The following is a 25,749-nucleotide window of genomic DNA, read 5'->3' as shown; positions in this document are numbered from 1 at the left end:
GGGCCCGAGACGCCTGGTCATGCGGGCGGTGGCCCTGTCTCCCCCAGGTGCAGCATGCATGAAGGTTCCCTGAGAACAGGACGTGGCGAGAAAGGAAGGCAGCTGCCTGGGCTTGCGAGGAGGGGGGCCCGGGGCCGAGTTTTCTTCCCTGCGGGCCTCCCTGCTTCCTGCCGATGAACCCTAGGCCTCCTTCCTAAACCCCCGAGGTCAAGGCGACGCCTGTCTTAGCCCACTCACGCTGCTGTCACAGACACCCAGTCTGCACGGAAGAGGAGAGTGCTTGTCTCTCACGGTCCTGGGCGCTGCAAGTCCAGGGTCAGGATACTAGCAGAGCTGGGAGCTGCTTCCTGGGTCCCAGCCTGCACCCTCAGGCTTCCCGCATGGCAGAGGGGTGAACAAACTGCCACCTCCTTTGTGCGGTGCTGATCCCCGGACCCACCCCCTCCCAAGGCCCCACCTTCTGCACCATTGTTTTGGAAGGCCAGGATCTCAGCAGTGCATGCTGGGAGGAAACAGAAGCTCTGGCCACTGCAAGGTCCCCTTGGACGACTCAGTCCTCCTCTCGCTGAGTTGATCTGTACACTGGGAAGGAGTTAATCCCGGCAGCAGGTGCCTCTCCTGGGGATTATCCCCCTGAAGATGGAGCTGGCGCTGGGAACGCCGCAGCCCAGGCGGCGGGAAGCCGATTACTTTTGTCAGGGGAGTCGGAACAGAGGAGAAATTGAATTAAGCGGGCGCAAGTCACAGGGCAGTGTGGGAGTCCTGAGGAGCATCAATATTCAAGCAAAGCCTGTGAGATAAATAAATATCAACAGGAGAGAGGCGCGTGGGGCGGGGCGGGGGCGGAGCGGGGGACACTCCTGGTCTCTAATCCACAGCGGCCGCGTCAGAACCGATAAGGCTGCAAATACATCACGATCACGGTTATGGCTATTTCAGGAAATGTAATTTTATTAGGAGTTTTGCAATCTTTCCTCTCCTCTTCCCGATCCTTCTCCTGATACTGGGCAGCAGCCCCTCTCCCGTTCCCTTCCTGTGGGTGAAAGGGGCGGGCAGGTGGATATTCACCCCATTAGGTAGCAGTGACCAAGCTGGACAGCTGCGGCTGCCGGCTGTCCCTCGCCAGGAGGCAGAGCGGGATCAGGCTCCCCAGAGACAGAGTGTCCTTGAGGTCACTGTCCTCACGGTCTAGCACATGTGGAAAAGGCTCAGCTGAGGCGGAGCTCTGGGATGGTGGAATTATCCTGGGTGACACCACCCTGGTGACTTGTGGTACTACACACATGGCAAAGGTCAGGGCATGCACCACACCACCAGGGTCCTGTCTGAACCGCGGCCTCGGGTCAATAACAACACGCAAATTCCAACCCAGGCATCTCAGCACAGCAAGGAAGCCCTGGGGGAGACGTGGGGCCCTCGGTTCCGCTACTAAAGTGAAGCTAAAACTTCTCTGAAATAGGTCTATTAAAACACACAGATGCACCTACTCAGCTCCAGGCAAACACTGCCAACCAGGCCTGCAGCTGGGAGCTGTTCCTGAACTGGGGGGAGAGCTCAGCATCCTCTCCTAGAGGGGTGCATGGCCCCTGGGGTCCTCTCCCGGCTGCCAGCTCACATGTGACGGGGACCACACCCCCTGGGCTGTCTGTGGGGTCTGCAGAGACAAGCTGCCTTGCCGGCCAACACCCAGGACAGGTGTGCTGTGGGCTGTGCCTCACCAAGGGGGCAGTGGTCCCGCACTTCTGCCCACAAGGCCACAACGAAGGCCACCGGGCCGGAGGACCCTTGAGACCACGGCATTCCTGCACCCTGTGGAACCGGCCCTCAGTTTCCCAGGAGGGGCGGGGCGGATGGTCCAGGCTGAGGGGACAAAGCAGGGACAGGAAGTGGGAGGGACACCCCCTCCCGGCTGCAGCCCCACCCCGGGAAACGAGGCGGAAGCAGAAATCCCACAGTTCCGTGCGTTAGCATGGGGGGCGGGTGAATATATATAGCAGTCAGTGTGAGCTCAGCCCCGGCGTGCAGCTGATTAGACAGGCGAATGATTAGCTAATTAGCCATAGCAGAATCAGTGATGAGTCCCATCTCCCTTCTGCCTCAAAAAGTGTTTCAGAACTTTACATAAAATCATCCTGAGTACAGGCCAGAACTTTCCAGTAAATGATGCTGGAGCTGTCGGATGCCCACATGCAGAGAGCAAGGAAAGCGCAGATGCATCTCAGACCCATGCAACACTCAGCCCGCACGGAGAAGGGACGGGTGCAGCCGCAAGGCAGAGGTCTCGGAGGAGGGCGGGAGAGCCACCACGGCATGTCCGTCACCTCTAGGACACGGGTGATGGAGCCGGACCCCTGCACAGTGGAGGACTTCTGCTCATCACGCACCCTGCTCAGCGAAGGAGAAGTTGGGCACAGGGCGGGTGCAGACCTAGGTGGCAGGGCTCAGAGGTAGAGGACAGGGAGCTCCTGCCACTTCTAACGAAGGGCTGGCAATGGTAGGGGATGCAACAGGCATGTCACCCACGTGGCCACCAGCTCAGTGTTCAGGGTCATGACTCGGCAAGGGACACTGCAGAACGCACCGGGGCGCCCAGCGGAGCAGCAAGGTCTGAAGAGCTCAGACTGTGCTTCCCCAGCTGTGTGCGGCACAGGACGGGCACACCTGCTCCGAGAAGCGCTTGGCAGCGTTGACGGCGGCTGACTCACAGCTCCGCCACACACAGGGGTGTGCCCGCGATAAGTGAGCATCCATGTCTACCAGCAACGCAGATGCCACGTGTCCCCGCACACAACACAGATGCTCTCCGCACTGCCTGAGAGGAGCCACGGGCTCCCGCGGCCGCGGATGGAAAGCTCTCGGACAGGGACATCTGCGGGGCATGTGGACCCAGCCAGAGGCACGGGGGATCGACGTTATACAATGTGTGTCTAATGCCTAACACAGTGTGCGTGCCTAACGCATGTCTCCCATTTCTGAAAGAACGGCTTCTAGTTTGTTTAGATCATTCATCTTTGGGTGACATATCCACCCAATACAAGGAAAAGACTATTGTTTATGGCATAACAGCAAGAAAAAGTCTACCCATAATTAGTACCAACACAGTATTTTTGAAAGGTATTTTTGATGTGAAGTTGGTCAAGCCCTGGGCTCTGGAGCCTGAGACAGGCAGTTAAAGTATCTGTCTCTCAGAAAGCAGAGCCTTCATCACTCGTGGAAGGCAGGCCCGGGCCAGCCCAGGGTCGCTGGGGCGGAGACTGCCATGTCCACAGCCCACGTGGTTTCATCGCACGGGGGAGTTTGGAGGCCCCAAGACTTGGATGACCGTGTTGGTAGGGAGGTCACTCGCGCAGCTGGGCGAAGGGTTTCCAGGACAGGTATGTCTCCTGCGGCCTGTGGAGCAGAACACGGGCACCCTGCCCCTCCGCAGCCCCGCTGGGTAGCTGCACCGGGAGCCCTCGTGGAGACAGTGAGCAGCACAGGCCCTCGCTGGCGGTGCTGTCCCAATCTTGCAGCCCTGGGGGTGGCAGTGCCAGGTCCTCCCTGGCTCCACAGGTCCTCACTTCCCTGTGAGCCACTGCATGTCGCCGGCCATCTGCAGCACTGTGGGGAGACCTGTCCCTTGCTCTCCAGGCCTCCGCCCCAGGAGTGCTCTTCCCTCCCTTCTGCCACCAGCACCCAGAGGCCAGGGGTAGGGAAACAATGGCCAATGACTGCCCCCCCCCCCACTGCTCTGTCTCCCCAGTGACCCGGCATGCCCTCACCTGCTGCGGGGCATCTCCCTGTCCTGCTGGCAGCCCTCACCCCTACTGGGGACGGCGCACAGAGCCCGCCGGTGAGCTCACACTCCCAGCCCTGCTAGCCCAGCTCAGGGCTGCCCACTCCCTGTCCACGCAGCCACAGCCCCGAGTCCCTGGCTCCCACAGCCACCCGTGCCAGGTCACCCTCATCACCCGAGCCAGGCTCAGCCCACCTCATCCACAGCCGGCTTCGCGTCTGCACCGGTGGGGCTCCGCACCCCCCGCTGTGGCCACAAAGCCAGCTCCAAGGGGCCCGGAATGTGTGTCCGTCCTCATCACTGTGCCCGTGCCAACTCATCTGCACGCCACGCTGCCCGGTGACATCGTCTCTGATGCTCCATCCGTTACCTCTCGCCTCTGTACCCATGGGGTGCAGGGCTGGCTCGCCCCAGGATCGCCCCAGAGCCAGGAACCACAGGCCTCTTCCGGCCATGCCCCCAGACGGAAGCCCCTTTCGCTCCTTTCCTGCCTCCTGCTGGACTGTCCTATGGGGCAGCACCAGGCCTGGGCATCACTGCCTGCTGGGCATCCCGGGGGATTGGATTCAGGCAGGCCAGGATGGGCAGCAACATAGACACAGGAACCCCCGGCCGCGCCCCTCCTCAGGACAGCGTGCGGAGGTCTCCCTTCCCTGGGCAGAGGCTGGGGCTGCAGGGGAAATGCCCAGCCTGCTCTGTTCCATCGTGGGGAGAGAACCGAGGCTGCCCCAGGAAAGAAAGTGACCGGGAGGCCTGGGCCTGGATAAGGTGGGCAGGGTTGTGCCAGACGCTGGGGCAGGTGGTGCGGGTTGCTGACTCTGCCGTCTGCATCTGCCCACGGTGCTTTGTGTGCTCAGGACCGCTGGGCACCCACTGGCAGTGAGGGTGGCCGGGTCTACACCCTTTGTGCGTCCACGGGCTGCCCTGCACTGAGCCTTGCTGGGCAGACCTGTCCCCCTCGGCGGTTCTGGGCGGGCAGCACTTGCTGTGAGCGGGTATGGGGCTCTTCCCAGGACACCAGCTGGAAGGGATCTGATGGAGTGACGTCTCTGAGGACGGAGTCACCGCTCGGGGCTCGGGGAGTCTGGATCCGGAGCGTGTGCCCACACCCTGCAGGACACCGGAGCAGGAGTCATGCGGGAAGCTGTGTCCAGGCGGCCCTGAAAGTGACCAGTCCTGGGAGGATGAGGGGCCAGACCTGTGCCCCGCTCTACCCACCCCTGATCAAAGCAGCATCCAAGAGCCAAATAAAACTGCTGTTCCACGGCAGCCGGGCTGTGGCTTATCTGTCATCAAGCCATTTAATTTAGCGTGAGACACCGAGTAGCATAAAGCCACCGCGAGGTTTTCTGTCCACCAGAGGGCACGGGCTGAGTACGGTGGACGTGCCGCTGCAGTGGGCAGGTCCTGGGCCTCAGTCTGCACATCAGAGCCTTTGGCCAGCCGGCCAGGCAGGGAGCCCTCCCATCCCAGCCCTGTGGCCACTGACTGCACAGCTCAGAGGAGAACAACTGTTTGTGCCACCCGGAAGGCTTCCTGGCTTGGCATCCACTCCGCCCACATTTGCCACCTAACTCGACCCCTCAGGCGGGGGCTCTGGGCCTGCCAGGTGGGCACAACCCAGCATCCAGTTCTCAGCGTCCTCTGCTAGGCTCAGCCTTGCAGTGAGACCAGCACAGTGGGCCAGGTTGCAGACCTCTCCCTCCACAGCTGGTCCCCATGATCCCGGGCGCCCCAGTGCTGGACCCTCGCTGCTGGGTGCTACTCTCCACTCGCCCAAAGCCTGGTGAGAGGCAGAGGCCACGGCTAAGATGCTGGGCAGTCGATGCGCGGTCACAGCAGGTGGCTGCCCGGGCCGCTCCTCTGCAGCCAGCGGGCCTGGGGCTGGGCCCTCCCTCCCGGGGTCGGGAAGGTGCTGTCCCTGAGAAAGGCACCATCACCCGCCCTGGCTGTGCCACTGCCCCCGAGGATGATGGCACAGATGCCTCCCTCTTCCTGGATGCTGTGTCCCCTCCCCTGAGGCTCTCGTCATGGTGCCCCATGTCCTCCATGTCCCAGGGCACCTCAGTCCTTTAACCATGTCCCTGGCGCCCCGAATGGACAGCCCCCGAGGCTCCCAGCCATTCTTTCTCCGTGTCCGGATGCTGGGTCGAGAGTGGCATTTCCAGGAGGGACAGTAGTGGTTTCCGAGTGGTGCTCAGCCCCGACACCGCTGCTTTCAGCACCCCCCTGCACAGGGCTCGGCTCTCCCTTGTGCAGCTGGTGCGCTGTCCCCATGGTGACAGCCGTGCCTCCCTCAACTGGTATTTGGGAAAACATCCAGCAGCAATGTACTGGGGCCCCTGGCAGGAGCTGGCACCTTGTGGACCTGCATGCGCCAGCTTCACGGACCATGCCTACCCCGAACTCTGACACCTGTGGCTGCCTCTGAGGCTGCAGTGGCAGGCCCCACGCTCACTCTGTCTCGAGGGCCAGGAGCAGCCGCTGAGGGCCTTCTCAGTGTCCTTGCTAGGGCGACAGGGATGTGGGCTCCACCCGACGTCACTCCAGGAAGTGAGCCTGTCCTCTCAGGCGATGGACCTGCCCCAGCCTCGGCAGGGCCTTCGACTCCCAGCTGGATGCAGGGGCGGGAACGTGGGTGTAACAGGACCTTGCCAGCTGCAGAAAGGACCCCGGTGTGCCCGTGCCAGGCGCAGAGTGGGATGCAAGCAGCTCACTGCTCCTGGCATCACGTGCCCTTCCTGGGCACGCGCTGGTAGCAACAATCAGGGCGTGGGGGCCGCCGCCACACACTGGGGCATCAGCTCTTGGTTTCCTGGAGAGAATTTCTGCAAAGATTCGCCACAGCTGTTTATTATGCTCGTTATGCTCAGGTCCTGATTAAAAGCCAGGACGAGGGAGCCGTGTTATTAATGCAGAGCATACCGGACACTACACATGTCATCCACATGGAGGGTGTCACGCAGACCCCAGCGCAGGGAAGTCCCTTTCTCCCGGTGGCCTGAAGACTGAGGTCCCACCCAGCAGCGCCTGTCTTGCTCCGGATCCCAGGGACAACGCCCCCATCCTCACCGCTCCGTACAGGGCTCTCGGACGCCTGTGTCGCTCTGAAGACACTGTCTTCTCCTCTTGCTTTGCCGAGTGCTTTATCAGGAGAAGGTGCGGGGTTTTGTTAACCGCGTCTTCAGCACTATTGGTACGATCACGTGCGCCTGTCCTGTGTTCTCCGGACTGTGTCCGGCTGACTGACGCTTGTACGCTGAGACCAAGTCCACGGGGGCCTGGTGTTGGCCCACTTCATCCACTACCAGATGCTTGTCGTCTTCGCAGGGATTTAGGTGTCTGTCTCCCCATGGTCTGCTGTTTTCTTGTGAAGTCTTTGCTGACACCTCTGGTACTGGGGCAACCCCAGCCTCACAGCCTGGGCCGAGGGGTGCCCCACTCTTCCATGTATTTGGAGGACTCTGAGGAGGCCTGCAGTTGGGTTGTTAAGGATGTAGTCTAGTTCGTCAGGGAAGCTGTCTGCTCGGGGACTCACTGGGAAGCTGACGACTCTTCTCATCACAGGTCTGTGTAGGCTCTCCGCTTCTTCCTGCGTCAGTTCTGGCACTGTGTCTCTTCCCCGGAACGTGCTCGTCTCATCTCCGTTGCCTAATATGCTGGCGGGCAGTTGTCGTGTTCCTTGATATGCAGGCTTCCTCGATCACTTTCCATTCCTGCCCTCTCCTCTTAGTCATCTCAGCCTCTGCCTCTTTCCCCTTCCTCCTCCAGCCTGGGCAAAGTCTTGCCAATTTCATTACCTAGACGACACTTGGCCGGCTCTGCCCTCTGCCGGCCCAGCGCTGCCTGCTCTGGGGAGAGTGCCCCTCAGCATGCTGAGCCTGTAGGTGCCCTGCCCCCAGGCTTCCAGGCTCCAGGACCACTAGGACCTGGTCCAGGTCACCATGCCCTGGGCCCTGCGCCTCTTTCCTGAATCACAGAGTTTGGCGTCCTCACAGAGTAGGGCCTGCTGCCCCGGGAGAGTCCTGCACCCCCACTCCCAGGGCTGCTGGCCCTCCTGGGAGCTGAGCAGTGATCACAGTGGGTCCCACCATGGGGAGCTGCAGATCTAGGCACAGAGTGGCACACAGCAGGCTAGAGAGCGTGTCCAGGTCCAGAGAAGGATGTTATGAGCTTCGTGGACACTGGGAACCCCTCCTGTGGACTTGGGAGTGACGGTCTACCTGAAGTTGCAGCCCTGCCCAGCGTACGACTCCCTTGTGGAAGCCGCTAAGCTTGAGGACCCCATGCTCCCAGGCCTCCTGGAATAGCACCTCACTCAGGACAGAGAAAGCCCTGCACAGGGGCCCCATCCTTCCCTCAGGACCCCAGGCCAAGCGTGGCAGGATGCTCCCAAGATGAAGCTCACTTTACACCACGGGGGCTCAGTGGCTTCCAGTGCCCAGGAACCCGACCCGCAAGGTGCTCTCAATGCCAGGGCTTCTCTCCTTCACCGAGATCCCGATTCCACAGGACCATGCAAGGGTGAGCAGTGGAGCCCATGCAGGGGAGCCCAAGTCTTGAGCTGATGGTGTTTCAGTTACTTTCCTTCTTGCTGGGACAAATCCCAGCACGACTTCAAGGAGGAGGAGTTTATTTGCTCATGGTTTGAGTGCATCGCCTCCATGGTTGGCTGATTCTAAGGCAGATGCAGCACGGTGGAAGGGCCTGGCAGAGGACAGCTGCTCCCCTCATGGCAGCCAGGAAGCAGAGAAAGGGAAGGAGCCAGGGAGAGAGAGACACACCGTTCCAGGCCGCACCCAAGTGACCACATCCACCAGCCCCACCTCCCAGCAGCACATTCAGCCACGAACTCATCCATGGATGAATCCACTGATGGGCAGTGCCCCCATGGCCCAGACATGCTCCACACACGAGACCTCAGGGCAACATTTTTTATCTGAACCATACAGATGGTCACCTGGCCTGAGCTCCCACCTCCGTGTGACATCAAGTAGCTGCTATGGTTTTCTGACAACTGACAGCAGCAGGATCTGGATGTATCTGAGGGACATCCTCTTGCAGAATGCCTCTCTGCTCTGATAAAACTGCTCTGAGGAAGCACGCTGGCTACTAGCACGGCAGCTGTCACTTCCTGTGGCCCCAGCCAGAGCCTGCTGGTCACGGGGCTCTCTGACACGGATCACCCAGAGCTGCCCAGAGAGATCCCATGAGCGGGCATCCTGGGCTGGTGCCAGTGGCTGCTTCACCTGCTCCCTCCAAAGTGGAACTTGGCACTGTCCTCCCTGACACCAGTCCCTGCGCTGGGAGCTGCCAGGTGCCTGATGCGCACACGGCTCGCGCTCCCTCTGATGTGGGCGCTGTGCAGAAGTGACGGCCTGGGGAGGCGGGGCGATGCCAACACGCCCCGGCCAGAGCTCCAGTTTCCAGCAGTTTAAGCCCCACACCGCGCCTGGATCCATCCTGGAGCCCACAGGCTCCGGGCTGCAGAGAGTGCGCAAACTCCGAGTTTCATCTTCTCCTGGGCTTGTGCACCTGGGAGTGGAGGGCCCCTCGCCGCTCTCGAAGGCAGCTGGAGCACCCCATGTGGTACACACAACAGGGGACCTGGGGCAGAGAGAGGTGCTGGGGCGGGGAGCAAGGCTGTGGATCACAACAAACTGCTGGAAACACACAGATGTCACCGGAAGGACCACCTGGAGTCTGCCCTCCCCCCAGATCTTGGCAAGGTCCCCCCTGGGCTGGCCCCTGCAGCACCTGCCGGAAGACCCATGGGGGGACGGCTGGCCTTCCACGGTGGGTAGAAGGGTTTCATCACCCTAAAACAACCTGGGCCCCTTAGCTGCACTCCCCATGCTAGTGCCCACACCCTCCTGTCCAGATCTGCTGCGCCTGCAGTTTCACACCCACAGTCCTCCGCGCAAGCCCTGGCATGGTGCGGCTGGATGGTGCGGGCTGGGGGATGAAAGTGCCACCGCGTGTGCCCAGGTGTGGGCAGGCTCGCTCTCCAGCCGGCGTAACGCACACAGCTGGGAACCTCCGCACAGGTTCCGTGGGACACCGCCTTCCTCTAGCTCCGGTGCGGGCCTGGGACCCCGCTGGGCCTGGAATCGCGGTCATGCGCTGATGCCATGTCTGAGCCCTTACAGGGCAGGGCGGGGCCTCCTCCCAGTCCGTGGGATTTCTTCGTCTGCCTGGTCTAGGTCGATGCTGTTTTGTTTCTTAACTTTGATAAGTCCAACATATCTACTTTTTCTCTTCTTGTTACTTCTTTAGGCATCATGTGTTCCCCTAAACACAAGGTCACGAAGATTCAGCTGCTTCTTCCAAGAGGCTGACAGCTCTGAGTCTTAACTTCTTGGTCTTTGATCCATCCTGGATCCATCTTTGGTCCATCCTTGCCGGGCAAGGTGTGAGCCAGGCTGGTTTGCTTTGAATTTCTTTCCCAGACAGCTTTCAGCTGATGGACTCACGCAGGGGCACAGGGGCACAGTACTGGGGACTGGTCATCCAAAATGCTTCAGGTCAAAGACAAGGACAGGGAGGTAGGAGCCCAGGAGGTTCCTGCTCACCACCAGCATCCTCTTTCCACAAGGGAAGCTTTTCTGGTGAGCTCCTCTTCATCCCTCAGTACCCTACTCAAATGCTCCCTTGCCAGGGTCAGGCAGGAAGTGTCTTCACTTCAGTGCCCATGGCACTGCAGTTCTGTGGGTCAGGGACTTTGAGAGTCGATCTTCCTTCCACCCCGCCAGCTATGAGCCTTATTCTAAAGAATACATGAATTAAGTCATTTATGCACAGCTAAGAAACCAACAAACCAGGGGTAAACAGGTCCACAGAGCTGACCTGCTCTGGCTCCTCTTGCTGTTGTACTTGCCAAGCCCCCGGGGCCAGCACAAACTACTGCGATTAGATCTGCTCGGGTCCAGCTCGGCCCAACCTGATGTAAGCAGACACTGTCGCGTGCGCACGGGGAAATTTATGATGCACACAGAGAAGAAACAGAAGAGCAGAAATTAAATCAGACGGCGGCCTGGAGAATGCCCACTGCGCAGAAAACGCGAGCTGACTAGTTGGTTTGGCCTCCCTGGAAGACAGTGAGGTTTTAATTTGGGTCTCTGGGACCCGGCTCCTGAGAAGTCCAGAGCCCTGGGAGAGGGGGGTACAGCTCCAGATGAGCAGACCCAGACTCAATCAGCAGCTGGTCCGCCAGCTCCAGCGAGGGGGCAGAGGCTCACTGGGGCCCACCCAGGCGGTGGGCTGGGCCTGCATGGACCCCAAGGGGGTGCCGGGATGGAGGCGTCGTGTGAAGTTCCTGGGAAGCCAGGTGCACGCCCACCCAATGTTTAAGGGACACCAGGTTGTATGTGGCCCCTATGGACAGGTGTGGGTGTTTAGGGGACGGCTGGCTTGGGTGCACTGACAGACGGCTTCAGGGAGGTCAGGTACTGCCCGGCAGCCCAGCCCCTGTCCAGGCCATCCACACACAGACCCTCAGGGTTGGTCGCCTGCCGCTTGTCCCCAGCTGGCAGGGCTCCGGTGTACGAGGTTTCCAGGTGGTTCCAGGCCATGATCTGGTGACACTGGGAAGGATCTTCTCCCTCCCATCCCCAGCTCCGAGCTCTGCCCATCTCCGCCTGGCCGGGGCCCACCGCGGATGACCCCCAAAGTGACAGCGGCGCTCCTGCCCTGCGTGGCCTCCCTCACTGCCACCGAGCCCCGAGCTCAGCCATCTGACGACTCCTCCTCCAACCTGCGCCGTCTGTCTGGGCTCAGGGTCCCCGCGCCACAGACGCGCGGCAGAGAAAGTGGGGTCTGAGCGCGGATGTGGGGCGGGGGCAGGATGTGAACCCAAGGATCTGGAGCCGCCCACAGGCCCTGGGAGAGAGAACGGCCCCAGACCAGAACGAGGAAGTGCAGGCTCTGTGTCAGCGCTGGGCAGCACTGCCCTGGCCTGCCTGGACCACATCTCCCCGCCACCCTCAGTCCCTGCCAGCCTGGGTGCAGGAGGCCAAGGTCGCCACTGCCCTGAAGGCCACCCCAGAGGCAGACAGGCCGCCAGGCCAGGGATGGAACTCCACTGCAACGGCAGGACACTCGCCACCCTGCTGCTGCCCTTTTATAGCCTGTCTCCCCCAGCACCCCCAGCTTGGACCCCAGTCCTGGCTCCGGCCCTCAGAACCTCCACCTCCACCCAAGCCCAGCCACACCATCGCCCGCCCTCCCGCCTCCCCTCAGGGCTGGGGAGACACTTCCACGCCTGGCCAAGGCCACTCCATGCCCTGCGCGGGGTGCCTCACCCCAAGGCCACCTGGACTGACACACACTGTTACTGCTGGTGAGGCACACAGGGCACCCAGGGTCCCTGCCAGCTCTGGTCACAGGCCCCAGGGTAGGCTCTGATGCCCGACCTGACATCACCCCAGGCCTGACCCAGCCTTGGTGCTGGTCGCAGCCTCTTCTTGCTGACCCCACCATGGCCGGATGAGGCCCTGGCTCTGCGGTTCCTGCTCTCCGGCTGCAGCCCCTGCCGGTCTGGTCAGCACTGCTCACAGCCGAGCCAGCGGCCAGCCGCCCTTCCTCCCTCAGAGACCCCCGGGGCTCCATTTCCCAAGGCAGGTCTCAGGGCAACTCCCATGGCACCCACACAGCGAGGGCTGGAGCCGAGCAGCTCTATTGGCATCCCAGGGGCTTCCTGGAAGGGCCCCGCCACTGCAGAGCGGAGTCTGGGTGCCCCTCCCCGGGGCCCACAGGGCGAAGACCTGATGTCACCACCAAACTCCGGGCAATGGAGCCTGAGCCCAGCCAGACCCAGGGCGAGGCCCACATTCTTACTGGCAGCCTGGGCCGGAGCCGCGTGCAGCAGAGGTCAGGGGCACTGGGGACCTTGGTCCTGTGACTGGGGACTGTGACAATGGGACACCTCCCTTGTCCCCCCTCTCCTACAGTGAGGCTGGCGGGCCCAGCTGCAGGCCACAACCCCGTACCCAGTGAGTGTGACAGGGATTGCCACCTGGCCAGAGGCTGGGTCCCTGCCACCAGGGGATCTGGGAGCCATACACCGTAAGACGCCTGTGCTCCTGGGTGCGTGTCACGCTGCCCATGGGGACAATCACCCTCATGTGCTGGCCCGAGGCCAAGGCTGTGCAGCCGGAGCCTGAGCTGGGGTGCACTTCCAGGCCCCAGCCTCGGAAGACGTAGGGCCGGCTCGCAGGGGGACACTCAGGGTCTCCCACCCTACTTGCGCAGCACTGTGGCCGGCTCTTACCGTCCACGCAGGCGGGCCGCGCCCTCGTGGTCCCCGCAATCTGCCCCTTTCTGCATGCGCAGCGAGCTGTCTGCCGGGCGATTGTCCTCCGCGGCTGACTGCTGTCCCGGTCCAGGGTCACAATCTCACAGGTGCCGGCGGCCAGCTGACCTGCAAGAGAGAGGTAACGTGTGGTGAGCTGCGTGGCCGCAGCTGCAGCTCCTCAGCCCAAGGCCTGGACGAGCAGGGCAGGGAGGACGCCCTGCAGAGAGTGCGCGGCACAGCCCGAGCGGCCCACCACGACCAGCTCTGCAGGCGCCCTGCTTTGGGGCAGCGTTCGCTTGGCAGACAGGAAATTAAAGGAGGCCCCAGCTCAGCACTGCCGGAAATGAAAGGGCCAGATCACGGAGGAGGAGACAGCCGGCCCTCCCCCCACTCCAGGCTCCAGTGGAAGGGACCTGAATGCAGGGCGCAGGCACTCCTCAGCCTCGGTCCCCATGCCAGCACTCTGCCCGCACAGTAGGGGGCAGAAAAGGCCATGGCGCCAGGGAGGACCCAGCTGTGCTCATCCGCACCAGGAGGCCCAGGTTCCTCCTCCGCCTTCCAGAAGGCCCGTGTGCCCCCACACGGCGACATGCAATGGTGGGGATATGGAGCCCAGCTGCACACAGGCACAGGTGGGACCCGCCACGTGCCCGGGAGTGGACAGAGCAGACACTGGTAGAGGGGCCACCGGTGTACACAGAGCACAGTCTGCAGGGGCTCACACACCCGTGCAGACACCCAGGCACACCCGACTGGCCATCGAGGGTGCAGAGAAGGGGCAGGTTCCCTCCCAAGGTGGTATTCCTGGCACTCCTCAGCCCTCATCTCCCGGCACAGGAGGATGCACTCTGCCACAGGCGTCAGCATCCCAGGAGCACGCGGGCAACCACCAGGAAATTCCAGCAGGAACTAAGCCCCTCTACTGTAAATCCTCCTCTGTAGGTGCGTGTGCCCGGCCACCACCACCAAGCGCCGAGAGTCACACTGACCCATAAAGACGGAGCCTCGAGGGAGGGCGGGCTGTAAAGATGAGAGACTGGCGGCTTGTGGGAGGACGGGGTGTCCTTCACCTTGCAGGCGAGGTCCGGGCGTTTGTCCCTGCCGGGGAGCACGGAACCCTGAGCACACAGACCTGTGGCCCTCGCCTGCGTCAGTCCTGGACTCCAAGGCCGCACTCCCCCACAGCCTCACTTTCACTTACTCAGCTGACGGTGGGCGCCGACTGCAAGCTGCTCACTGAGCAGGGCACCTGGGGACTCCCGCTGCCTTGGGGGGGCCACATGTGGGCACCGGGATAGGGCTTGCGGTCACGCTGAAGCTCAGCACAGGACAATGTGGAGGCCACGCCAGGGAGGAGCCCAGGGTCCATCCCCATCCACCACTCTGCTCCTGCCACCATGGATGTCCTCGTGCGGACAGCCAGCACCTGTGCATACCTGCCTTACTGTCCCCCAGGCAGCCCAGGCCTGGCTGCAGTAGGACTCTCCCATGCCAGCAGGAGGTAGCAGGCAGTGGACACCCAGGTCTTGCAGCCTAGCACTGCCCTTGCGGTGCCCTTGTCTGGGTGACTCGGGAGGCCCCGGGTGCCTTCAGTGGCCCTGGACATGCCCAGCCCAGCTCCCTCTGCCTTTGATGGAGCTGTCCACGGTGGACGGAGCCAGCGGCCCAGAGCCTGTGCCTGACCAGTGTGCTACAGGCAGGTGACACACATTCGGAGGACGGGCAGGACGATAAGGGCTGCCCAGCAGACCCTCCCACAAAGACAAACTCCAGTTCCACCAGCGCCACCACCCCTCACACTGTGGAGTTGGACTCTCCCTACCAAACTGGACCCAAAATTATATTCTGGCCAAGGAGCAGGCAAAACAACACATACATCAGCATGTGGATCCATGAATCCACTAGGAGGAAGGTGGGGACCACGAGGGATGCCTGGCCTGGCTGGCGGCACAGACCACAGAGCAGGCGCACGGTGTATGTTAACATGCTGTATCTCCCGCCGCACATCCACCAGCGCAACCTGCAGACCAGTGCCACGCAGGCCCCATCCGTACCAAGGTGCCAACTTTGGCTCTGTAGGTTGGTTCAGGGCCACTCTACTGTCCCTGCCCATCTGGACCCCAGACCGCTCAGCAGAGTGTCACCATATCCACTCAGGGCCAGCTGCCTCCTCTGAGATGGCACAGGCCTGGGCAGCCCATCATAGTGATGGGGAAAGTAGGCACTTCCAGGATGGTGCTGCTGGGGACGCTGGCCATCTGCCCCTCGGGCTGGTCATTAAGGAACCATCTGACACTGCATCCATGCACAAATGACCAGCAGCTTAGTGTCCCTGGACACCTGGGCCAGTAGATGGCCTCCACAGTCTATGTCTGGTGGGTGGGTATCTTTCCATGGAGCCCTCAGGTGCTGTGATGGGACTGGCCCATGGACCAGGGGATCCTGGACCCAAACTGCCATGTGCCTCAGAGGAGGTGTCCTGGACAAGTGCCAGTTTCCTGTTAAAGTGCCACAGACCTAGTGGCTTAACCAGACATCTCTTCTCCCCCGTCCCGGAGACCATGGTCTGAAATCAGCAGGACTATGTCCCCTGGACACCGTGGAATGGTGGCCAGCAATCCCTGTGCCCTTTGTCTGCAGCAGCATCAGCCGATCTCTCTGCTGTCACCTGGCCTTCTCTCCAGTGTCCCTCCTTACAAGGACACCGGTCACCCTGGAGGAGGGCCCACATTGACTCCTGTGACCGACGATGTCTGCAGAGACCCTGTCCCCACACCCGCAGTACCTGGGATAACACGCCAACACACCTTCCTGGGGCCCAACTGCACCTGTGCCACAGAGAAAACCAACGTCTGAAGACACAGCCAGGCCCCGCTGGAACCCAGCCGGGACGTCCACCCGCCGAGTGCGCCTCACGGTGCCTGTCTGTCTGCGGAACAGAAAGTGTCCCCAGGTCACTGATCTATCACCAGCTTACAAGAGCCCAGGGATTCGTCCCGGGCCTTCTGAGCAGCCCGCTGTCAGTCTGCCCCCACCCCCACACCCTCCTGCCCCACACTCCCACCTCCACCATTTCCTATCTGGGCCACCGCTGGCACATCCCTCCAACCCTCCTTGTGTGGCACTGTGACCGTCCTGCCTGGCTGGGCTGCACCAGGACAGTGGACACTGAGGAGCCCAGGGACAAACCCAGAGCCACACTCCTGCTGTCCACGGGGCATGCCTGGCTGCCATGGACATGGCACTTCGGACCCAGTGATAACAACACCTGCAAACAGGATGCCTCCGGGAGGGGCTCAGAGGGGAGCACTGGCCAAGGTGGAGTCCAGGGCAGGGCACAGCCACAAGGCCCACACAGAGGCCTGGGGAAACCAAGGCACCGGGGATGGGAGGCAGCAGACGTCCCAAGACACCTGGTACACGTGCTCATGCCACCGGGAGACGTGTCCAGCAGGCCACGCACTGGGATGTGGCACCAGATACAGCCAGGGGAGAGGTCCATTGCCCAGGACATGGGAAGGGAAGGAGGGGACGGGTGGGGACTGCTGCTGGGCTGCAGGAGGGTACTGGACAGGGGTACGGAGGGGCCGACAGGCTTCACAGTGCAGGGGCAGCAGCCTGTCTCACCACAGTCTGCTCCGAGCACACGAAGCAGTCACTGGGCAGGAGGGAACGCCCCTGAAGAGCGCTCGCCTGGGTCTGCCCGCCAAGCTGAGCAGCGGGGTGCAGCCAGGAAAAGGCAGCCCCTTCTTAGGGGACCCTGAGGGCCTGGGGCCAGGGCCAGATGCCCAGCATGGCGCTCCAGTAGCCTCACGGACGGGCTCCCTGCGTCTGAGGCCTGTCCAGAAGGAACTCTGAGACCGTGGTGGGTGGTGCGCGCGGAGCACGGCATACGTGTGTGAGGGGTGGAGATGCACACGCCCGGGGCGGTCTCTTCCTGGAGAGCAGTGCAGCAGCACAGCCGTGCAGCGATGGTCGGAGGGTATGGGTGAAGGGGCGGGGAGGAGCTCGTCACCCCGAGGGCTGCAGGTCTGCTCAGGGCACCCGGGTGTGATGCAGAACTCCTTCAGGGACCTGCCTGTGTCCCTAACCCGGCCTTGGGACACCCTTCCCGCAATCGATGTGACATCCACTGTTCTAAGGGAGCTGGGAACTGCTGGACTCGCTGCCCACTGCTGCTGCCACCCAGGTGGGAGTGCCAGGCTGGCACCATGGCTCCTCAGCCAGGTGCATGGACCCCCAGGGCTCACGTGTCAGATGGGTGAACCGCCCACAGGGTGCCGTGCCCTACAGTGACACAACTGCCCATGTACGACCTGGACAGATGCCCACAACCCTGTTAGGTGGACGAATACCTCCTTCCTTATAGGTGCAGTGGCCCACAGTGACGCCACAGCTCCGGTCTGGAGTGGGTGGGTGAGAGTCCACCCCTAGGCAGAGCAGGCATGGCACTTATCCCTGGTCCTGGCCGGTGAACAGGAGAAGCCTTCTCCCCAAGGAGGGGTGGACAATCTGGTACAGAGACGCTCTGACTCTGGATCCCAGTGACAGCCCCTCCCTGGCTGATGTCCTGATATCTGCAAGGAAATGTGCTGGGCAGGAGCCCTCTGCCTCTCTCTGGTCCTGTCCTGGGCCCCAGGACTGTCCCTAGCCATCGGGGGTGGCCTGTCCCCTGAAGCCCTGCCCAGAGGTGCAGCCCATGGGGGCTGAGACGAGTGGCCTGGCTGTGAGTGTGGATGGAGGGGGCTCTGCAGGACCAGGCCATCACGTCCTTCATGAGCATCAAGGCCCGCGGGCACCTCCATGCCTGCTCTGACGCCAGCTCTGCCCTGCAGTGTGGCGCAGCTGTGTAATAAACCCGCACACACCTGCCCGCTGGCCTGCCTGTGCTCACACCAAACCTGGTCATCCCGGGGCAGGGGTGACACGCTGTCGGGGGCCACCAAGAGCCCCAAACCACTTCAGGCCGAGAGCCTGCGTCAGCCCTATCCTGGCACTGGGCACTGCAAGCCAGGAGGGGCCCTGGGCTGCACGGGACTGGAGGGCCACACCGAGTTCCCCGCCACCCTGCAAAGCCAGCACTGCACCCGCGCCATTTCTACAGATTTTATAGGAACAGCTCGCTGAGGACACAGCCGGCACAAAACAAGAGAGAAGCCAAGAATGTCTTTAAGCCATTGGGTACCTCTGGGTTTCTGGGACCCCGGTGGTCACAAGCAGAAAGGACAGTCTGGCTTGAGTGTACGTGGCCACCAGTCCGCCTGGGCTAGTCTTTGTTTGCTGAGAGAAGGAAGCTGCCCAAGGGACATAACCAGGCACGGGACACACTGCTGCGTGGGTGACACGGTCCCTCAGAATGCCCAGCAGGCCCAAAACCAGGGCTACAGTGGGTCACAGGAAGGACCACAGAGGAGGGGTGTGCCAGGCCTCTTCTCAGGCCTTGGGTGGCAGGCGGTATCCACACTCGGACAAGGGTTCCGGCGAGCACAGTCCAGACCTTGCTGCCAGACGGGGCAATTGAGGCTGGCCCTGGACAGCGACCCAGGGCAGTGGAAGAGGGCACACGGAGGTCACAGGGAGCACGCCGTGTGCAGCGTCTCCTTCCCGGGTGCAGACAGGTGGCCATTCAGTCCACCGTGGCCTGGCATAAATCTGGGATGATGTCTGACATGACGAATGACAGAATAAAGATTCAAAACGATTCTGACGGGCACAGACCATGAGGATGGCATTTAACCATCATAAATGTCAGCACCGTGCTTGGATTCGAATGAAAACAAGGTGCACCCAAGGTGGGGGGTTAGGGGGCCACGGGCTCCGGGGCACTCAGAAGACAGGGAGCAGGCAGGAGTCCAGCGAGAGGATGGGCACCCAACCTGGGCCCTTCAGGAGTCCCCTGGGGGCAGCAGTTCCTGACCACACTGCAGCCGTGTCTCTAACCTGCTGGGAGGGGCACACTCCACCCACGTGCACACCTGCATCAGGTGTACAGCTGCATATGCACGCATGAGCACACTCGCTGTGAGGTGCACATGCACACATGTACGCGCGAAGCTGCCATGTCCCCTCCTGCATGCCCCCGTGCAGCTGCTCCGGGCACAGCGGGCTTCTGTGAGTGACACCAGGGGCGAGTCCCTCTCTGTGGCCCCTGAAGGCACACCCTGGCCCTGCCCATGTCACCGTGTCCACAGCCTGCTCGGTGCTGCCCTGCTTGTCCCCGGCCTGCACTGACCGGGCCCCGTCCCTCTTCCTGTCACCCCTGCTGTCCCCAGCACCTGCCCAGGCACCAGAGCCCTGCCTCCTCCTGCGGCCCCGGGCTGACAGCACCAGCTGTGTAGTGGGCACGCTGAGGGCACCTGGGGCTCCCTGGTGGCTGGAGCCCAGCAACTAGCCGGGGTGGCGTCAAGGTCTCCCGCCCCAGGACAAGACGTGACTCTCAGACAAGAGGGTGAAATGCTCAGCTCTACCCTGTGCTCACAAATTAAGTGACTAATGTTTAGTTTTATCCCTGATCTTATAGACATATGGCACAAGGATTAGAAAATACAGGAAAGAACGGTCTTTAAGATCCGATGAAGTATTAAACTCTCAATATTTGAGTTATAATGCAATCGAGCTCCTATTAAAACCTAGTATCTAATTCTCCATCACGGCCCAACTTCAACAGAGCCAATTAAGTACGTGTGGAAGATCATGAATGAAGCCCAGCTGTACCACGGACAGGGCTGGCTGAGGATTATCTCTGCATGACAGTGTGCAAGGACAGATAGAGAAATTAAGCAAGACCGGGGTCCGCGAAGAGGGCCACCCCCAAGGCCCGGACACGTGGCTTTGGACACCGTGTGCACGGCCCTGGTGTTCAGGCTGAGGCTGTGGAAGATGCCAGGCAGAACAGAAGAGCATCTGGGACCACGGAGTCCCCATCCTGCTCACACCCTGGTCAGGGGTCAGTCAGATCCCAGCCCTGTGTGGCCCTGGGGCTCCCTGGAGAGGTCTGCCAGGAAGAGAGGTCTGCAGGACTGGTGCTCTGAGCATGATGGAGACAGTGACAGAGATGAGAGAGAAGAGAGAGTGACCGAGAGACAGGACGGGCTATGAGCACCGGAGGGAAGGGCCGGGGCCCCAGCAGTGGGGTGATGCGGAGTGTGGGGGCGGGAAGCCCAGTCTCCCCAGCCTGCAGGGAGGCGCCCAGGTGCACGGCCGCCCTCCCCGCAGGACAGCGTCAGACCCCAGGCCCCAAGGCTACAGGGCTGCGTTCCATGGAGTAAGACAGTGGCTTTGAAAAAGGGGTTCTGGACAGCTCCCCCCACGCAGGGGCGAGGAATAGGCCTCCGAGATGGCCACCTCCTGTCCTCTGTGTCACAGAGTCCGTATCACTTGTGTGGCAAAGATGGGACATGGTTAGGGACCCCGGATGCTGGGCCACTCCTGGGCAACTCCCTGGGTGCCGACGTTCTCACGAACTCAGTCGGATCATGAACACAGCCCAGCCCCAGTCCAGCCCTGACTCCACGTCCGTGCAGGACACTTCGGAGACAGCGAGGTCCATGGCCTCCCTGCCCGCAGCCCTGCACAGAGGCCGTCCGGGATGGTCCCTGTCCCCCTTCCTCACTGCATCAGAGAGGCCAGACTGCATCTCTGCCAGACGCATGGGGCCTCATCCCTGCCTGGGTCAGAAACCAGGGAGAAGACCTGGACTCACACTCAGGCGCAGCCCAGCAGCTGCCCAGGACTCTCCGCTGTCCCTTTTACATAGCCTGGGTCCTGAATTGTGCCCTTTGTCTGACAAGTATCAGACACCCTGGAGATGCAAGATGCCCACTACGACCGCTCAAGGTGAGACCTGGGAGGGGCCCGGCAGCAGCAAGGAACGGTGCGGTCCCGGCATGTGAGCACCCTGGTCCGTTCTTCGGTAAGATGAGGACTCGGAGGTGGGTGGGCAGGGGCTGGGTGGGGAGGCTGCAAGTCACCGAGGTGCTTGGACTAGACACACCCTCCAGAGACATCTGGAGCAAATGCAAGACGCTGCAACACTCAAGAGTGTGGGGAGTGGCCACTCTACCCTCACCCAACTGTCTGCGCTGGGCACCCTGGGAGAGCAGGGAACCCACCCCAAGGGTCCTGGAAGACCGACTGATTAGAGAATCCCTTCCCCCAAGGTCATCTACCGCTGCCCCCCTAATGTACAGTGGCCACTGTCCAGCCTGGTCCTCAAGGGGGGGCTGCCCACCACCCTCTCCCAGGCGATTCAGGTCACCTGGTGTCATCCACGGCAGCTGAGCTCCTCGACCCTTGTGGGCAGCCACGTCCAAGGTGGCCATGGCTGGGACCTCAGCACTGGCCTGGCAACAGCCATGGGGAGGGCAGCCAGGATCACGAGGTCACATCCCCCAGAGCAGACGCCACGCCCTGCCCCGTAGCACCAACCACAGGCAGGAGGACCCACGCCTCGCTCCCCAAGAACAAGCAAGCCCGAGCTCTCTGGTTGCCCTGCCAGCGCTGGGAGCCGGGGACGAATCGCTCGGGTGACTTACAGCCCTGGACGTCCTGCGCTGGCCGAGAGCCCGCCCCGTGGCTGCTGTGCGGCTCTTTATGGCGGCGGCAGAGGAGACGCGGGCACTTTTATTGTTCTCCTTCAGGCGGCTGGAGCTGCACAGGGACAGCCACTGCTACTGGACTCGGCCGTCCAGCTGGCTCCCCGTCAATTATCCCCGCTAATGTGCATATTAACGAGGCGCTGCCCGCCTGGCTGGGCCCGGTGGCGGCCCCAGGGCCCGTCGCAAGCTGGCCGGGAATGCTCTCGGCACAACATCATAAACACCTAATTACGCTCACTTTACGACTTCGCAAAGGTCAGTAAAGGCACACCGAGGCCCCGCCCCAAGCGCGCGGGGAGCAGCCCAGGCGGGAGGGATCCAGGGCCCACCGCATCCAGCCTGCGGCGGCAGGGAGCGGGGCAGCGCCTTGGCTTGGTGCCACGGAAACTGAGACTCTCCGCCCTGCCCAAGTGGCCACCACAGTGACGCTGGGCAAAGAGACTGTCGCCCGGCGAACCCCCTCTGCCAGAAACAACCCTGTGGCCCTGCCTAGGACATCTGAAGTCCCTGTTGTGACCTCCCGCGCCTTCCCTGTCCCTGCCCAGCTGCAGCTCCTGCCTGGTGGCGCTCGGCACACGGCAACCCCTGTTCCTGGCCGCCTGGGGCTCCACAGGTAGCACTGAACTTCAGGCGGAGCGGCCCAGCTCAGCGGCCCTCTGCAGGCACCCACAGACCTGTGCCAGGGCGTCCGGGGCAGACAGCCCTGTGGGCTTGGAGGAGGACGGGTGCAGTCTGGAATCACCCAGGGAGCAGCCCAGGTTTGGCCACAGCACAAAGTGGGTGCCATCCGAGGGCAGAGACCCAGGAAGGGAGCCAGGCTCAGCCTAAGACGTGAGCCGCGGGGCACAGGTACCCCAGGGTGGCATGCCAGGGTTGCACACGGCAGCCAGGGCCGCCTGTGGCACAGCCACCGAGGATGCACTGCTTTGTGGAACATGGTCCAGCCGCGATTTTAAATGAATCCTTTTGTCTCTGGAGCCATTTCTGGGTCCTGGGGACGCGGATGGAAGTGGCTCAACACGACCACAGCAGGAAGGGCCTGAGCTGGCGGGGACCGGGGGTGTCAGGAAGGCCACCTGGGGGCAGGGCCGGGCAGGCTCGTTGGCACCGGCTCCCCAAGCCCTCCCCGCTTCAGAGGTGGACGCGAGGTGCTGCCTGCAGGCCAGGCTGGTAGGCGAGGGGGCTCCCGCTGGGCCGAGCTGCCAGGTGTCCCCTGCGGACCCACACGCCCTCCCTCTTTAGGTTATGTTCTTCTCAAGAGAGGCAGCACCTGTGCCCAGTGCGCCGCTTGGTGACACGGTCAGCGTCATCTCCAGCCCCAGCTTCGCAGAGCCGCTGCTTCTGCCCACTTAGCACCCGGCCTCGACCTTGGAGGACGAACAGCACCTGCACTGCCTGGCCAGAGCACAGAAGTAGCCTGCGTTGCCCGGAAACCTGGATGGCAGAACTGTCCACGTGGGGCCTCCGTCTTGCTGTCTTGGAAACGCTCCACTAAGGGACCCAAAGGGGGACTGGAGATCACCTCTGCTATCTTGGGCAGCTGGGAGGGCACACCTGGGGACCCCTGGCTCAGGCGGGATCACCCAGGGGAGGCTGAGGAGTTCGGAAGGCAAAGGCGAAGTTGCGTAGACTCGAATCCAGCCAAGGAAATACTACACGCAGGGAGCTGCGCTGGCCCAGGGCTGGTGGAGCGGGCGCAGGTCTCCCGGGGGAGGGAGGCAAAGGTCACAGTCTGCAGACAGAGGGACCCAACAAGCCCAAGGGCTGGGAGCTGCATGGTCAGGTGCTCCCGGGGCCAGGGTAGACTCCCCCACGTCCCCAGGAGCCCTGCCTAGGCCACTGCAGAGGCCACTCACTCACGTGTGCCGACCAAGGCCCCTTGCCCTCCTGGAAGCTGGGTGTCACCTCGACGTCAGTCTCGACCTGGAGCCCCCCTCAGCGCTTTGGGCCTGGCCTCACCTGGCCTGTGTAGACACTTCCTGTCGCCTTGCCGTGCCAGCCCAGCACCTGGGGACAGCAGATTCCAGCCTGGCCAGCACCATCCTCCCACTCTGGCTGACAGTCTCACCCTCTGAGCCTCGGTTTCTCTGCTTGGGCAGTGGGAGTACCAAACTGAGCTCCAGGTCCCCTGGGAGCACACAGCAGAGGCACCAGCTCTGGGCTCCCCTCTGGACCACCGAGCCCACGTGCAACACCAGGCGGCCTGGACCTGGCCAGCCTCGGCTTCTCTCCCCTTCACCCCCGGCCAGGAAGGGGTACGCAGGCTCAGGGGTCCTGCCCCAGCTCTACTTGGGGTGTCTGCTGCTCTGTTCTGGGGTGAGCTCAGGAAGGAGGTTGCGGCAGACACCGTGGGGTCTCAGGCACAAGACTGCAGTTTCAGTTCTGCTGCCCTCTCCTCCACCTGCTTGGAGGGCCTCATTCTCGGGCCCCACAGCCTGTGCTCGGGCTCGAGCTGAGGATGCAAGGAGACCACATCAGCGTCCCAGGGCAGCGGCCCCGACACAGCCTCCTCCAGCCTGCACCTGCTCTCTGAGGACGGAGCATTTCACACCCCAGGTCTGGAAACTTCCGTACCTGGTGCAGCGACCGCTCAGCACCTGCCGTCTGCGGGCACATGAAGCCCGGCACCAGAAGACGGATTTCATGGAAACCAGTCATCACCAGATGTCTCTGGCTGAAGCGTCTTCAGAAGGGCAGGTGGTGCTGATGTGGAGTGGATGGAAAATCGTGCCCTGCAGTCTTGGTGATGTCCCTGTGGGTCACAGGCTCGCTGCCTGGGAGGGACTCTGGAGCGGCCCACCATGGAGAAGCCCTACAGCAGCCCCAAAGCACTGGTTCCAGTCACAGCACCTGAACAGCTGGGGGTCTGCCGGTGGGGGTGGGGGAGAATGTAGACACGGACCTCACACACTTCACAAGAAGGAACTCAGCATCTATCAGAAATCTGTCAGCATCTCCCAGTAACACACTGAGCAGAGACACTTCCAAAAGTTACACAGGAGAAAAATGTGGCTTTGGATTTGGTGATGAGTTTTAGACAAAATACCAAATGCATAATCCATGAAAGAAAAAGAATGTGATAAATTAGACTTATGAACATTAAAAACATCTGCTCTGCAAAGATACTGTTAAGAGAATGAAAAGACCAGCCACAGCCTGGGAGGCGGTATTTGCAAACCACGTATCTGATGAAGACTTGGCATCCAAAATATACCAAAAAAGCCCACTAAAAACTCATCAATATGAACACGGCAACCCAATTAGAACACAGGCAGGGGATCACAACAGATACTTCCCTGAGAACGGGCAGAAACGCACAGGAAAAGACGTCCAAGGTCTCTGCCGTCAGAAAATTCCAAATTAAAATAATGAGACAAACGCCACACACCTCCCGGAGTGGCAAAATTCCAAAATCCCCAAAATACCGAATTTTGGCAAGATTCTGGAGCAGCAGGAACGCGCCGTCCCGCGGCGGGTGCCGCAGACGGCTCGGCCCCTCCGGGAGACGGCTGGCGGTTCTGCAGACGCTGAGGTCTCCTTCCACACCATCCAAGGCCACACACCTCTCGATCCAGCCGATGGGTTGGAAAACTTCTCTCGACTCAGAAAGTCGCAAGTGAACGCTCATGGATTCTGTCGTAATTCCCCAAAGCAGAAGCAGCGAGAGGCCCTCACAGGTGAACGCCGGACCCCACTGAGGCGCAGGTTATTCAGTGGGAAGAAGGGGGCTCAGCCACCCAGCCGTACGGCTCGGCGCAGGAAGCCGGGCTGGAAAGGCTCTGGAGTGCGCGGACACAGCCATGTCACTCTGGAAACACAGTGACAGGAGCAGTCACAGGGCTCGTGGTCACCACGCAGGAGGAGCGGGGCAGGAGCCGGGCCAGGCCCGCACAGAAATGCTCGACGCCAGCATCAGAGATTGCGCTCGTCCCAAGGCAGGTGCAGCACAAGCACGCAGCTTAAGCGCAGCCAACTTTGGAAACCATCTGGGACCCTGAGGGTTGCAGGGCGTTCAGATGGCCTCCATGGGCACCTGACTGCCTTGTAAATGGACAGTGCCATCGCACACACGTGGCCCTGCCCTA

At 61.8% G+C, this 25,749-nt stretch overlaps 1 protein-coding gene across 2 annotated transcripts in view; it reads right to left on the bottom strand.

Annotated features, from left to right (window-relative positions):
- Fam19a5 (family with sequence similarity 19 (chemokine (C-C motif)-like), member A5) overlaps positions 1-25,749 on the bottom strand; it is a gene marked incomplete at its 5' end in the record, with an annotated part of 105,839 nt that overhangs the window by 42,843 nt on the left and 37,247 nt on the right. Inside the window, 2 exon segments of one of the 2 annotated variants that reach the window (XM_013511696.1) lie at positions 4,571-4,885; positions 13,044-13,193. In XM_013511696.1, the coding sequence (XP_013367150.1) occupies positions 4,671-4,885; positions 13,044-13,193 (365 nt within the window). In that variant the 3' untranslated portion in view covers positions 4,571-4,670. 2 annotated transcript variants of the gene reach the window in all.

Source organism: Chinchilla lanigera, unplaced genomic scaffold (assembly GCF_000276665.1).
Source record: "Chinchilla lanigera isolate Chin_1 unplaced genomic scaffold, ChiLan1.0 scaffold00012, whole genome shotgun sequence".
In the NCBI taxonomy this organism is placed as follows: domain Eukaryota; kingdom Metazoa; phylum Chordata; class Mammalia; order Rodentia; family Chinchillidae; genus Chinchilla; species Chinchilla lanigera.
Note: the sequence above shows the minus strand (reverse complement) of the source record. Positions and strands in the feature narration are given on the sequence as shown.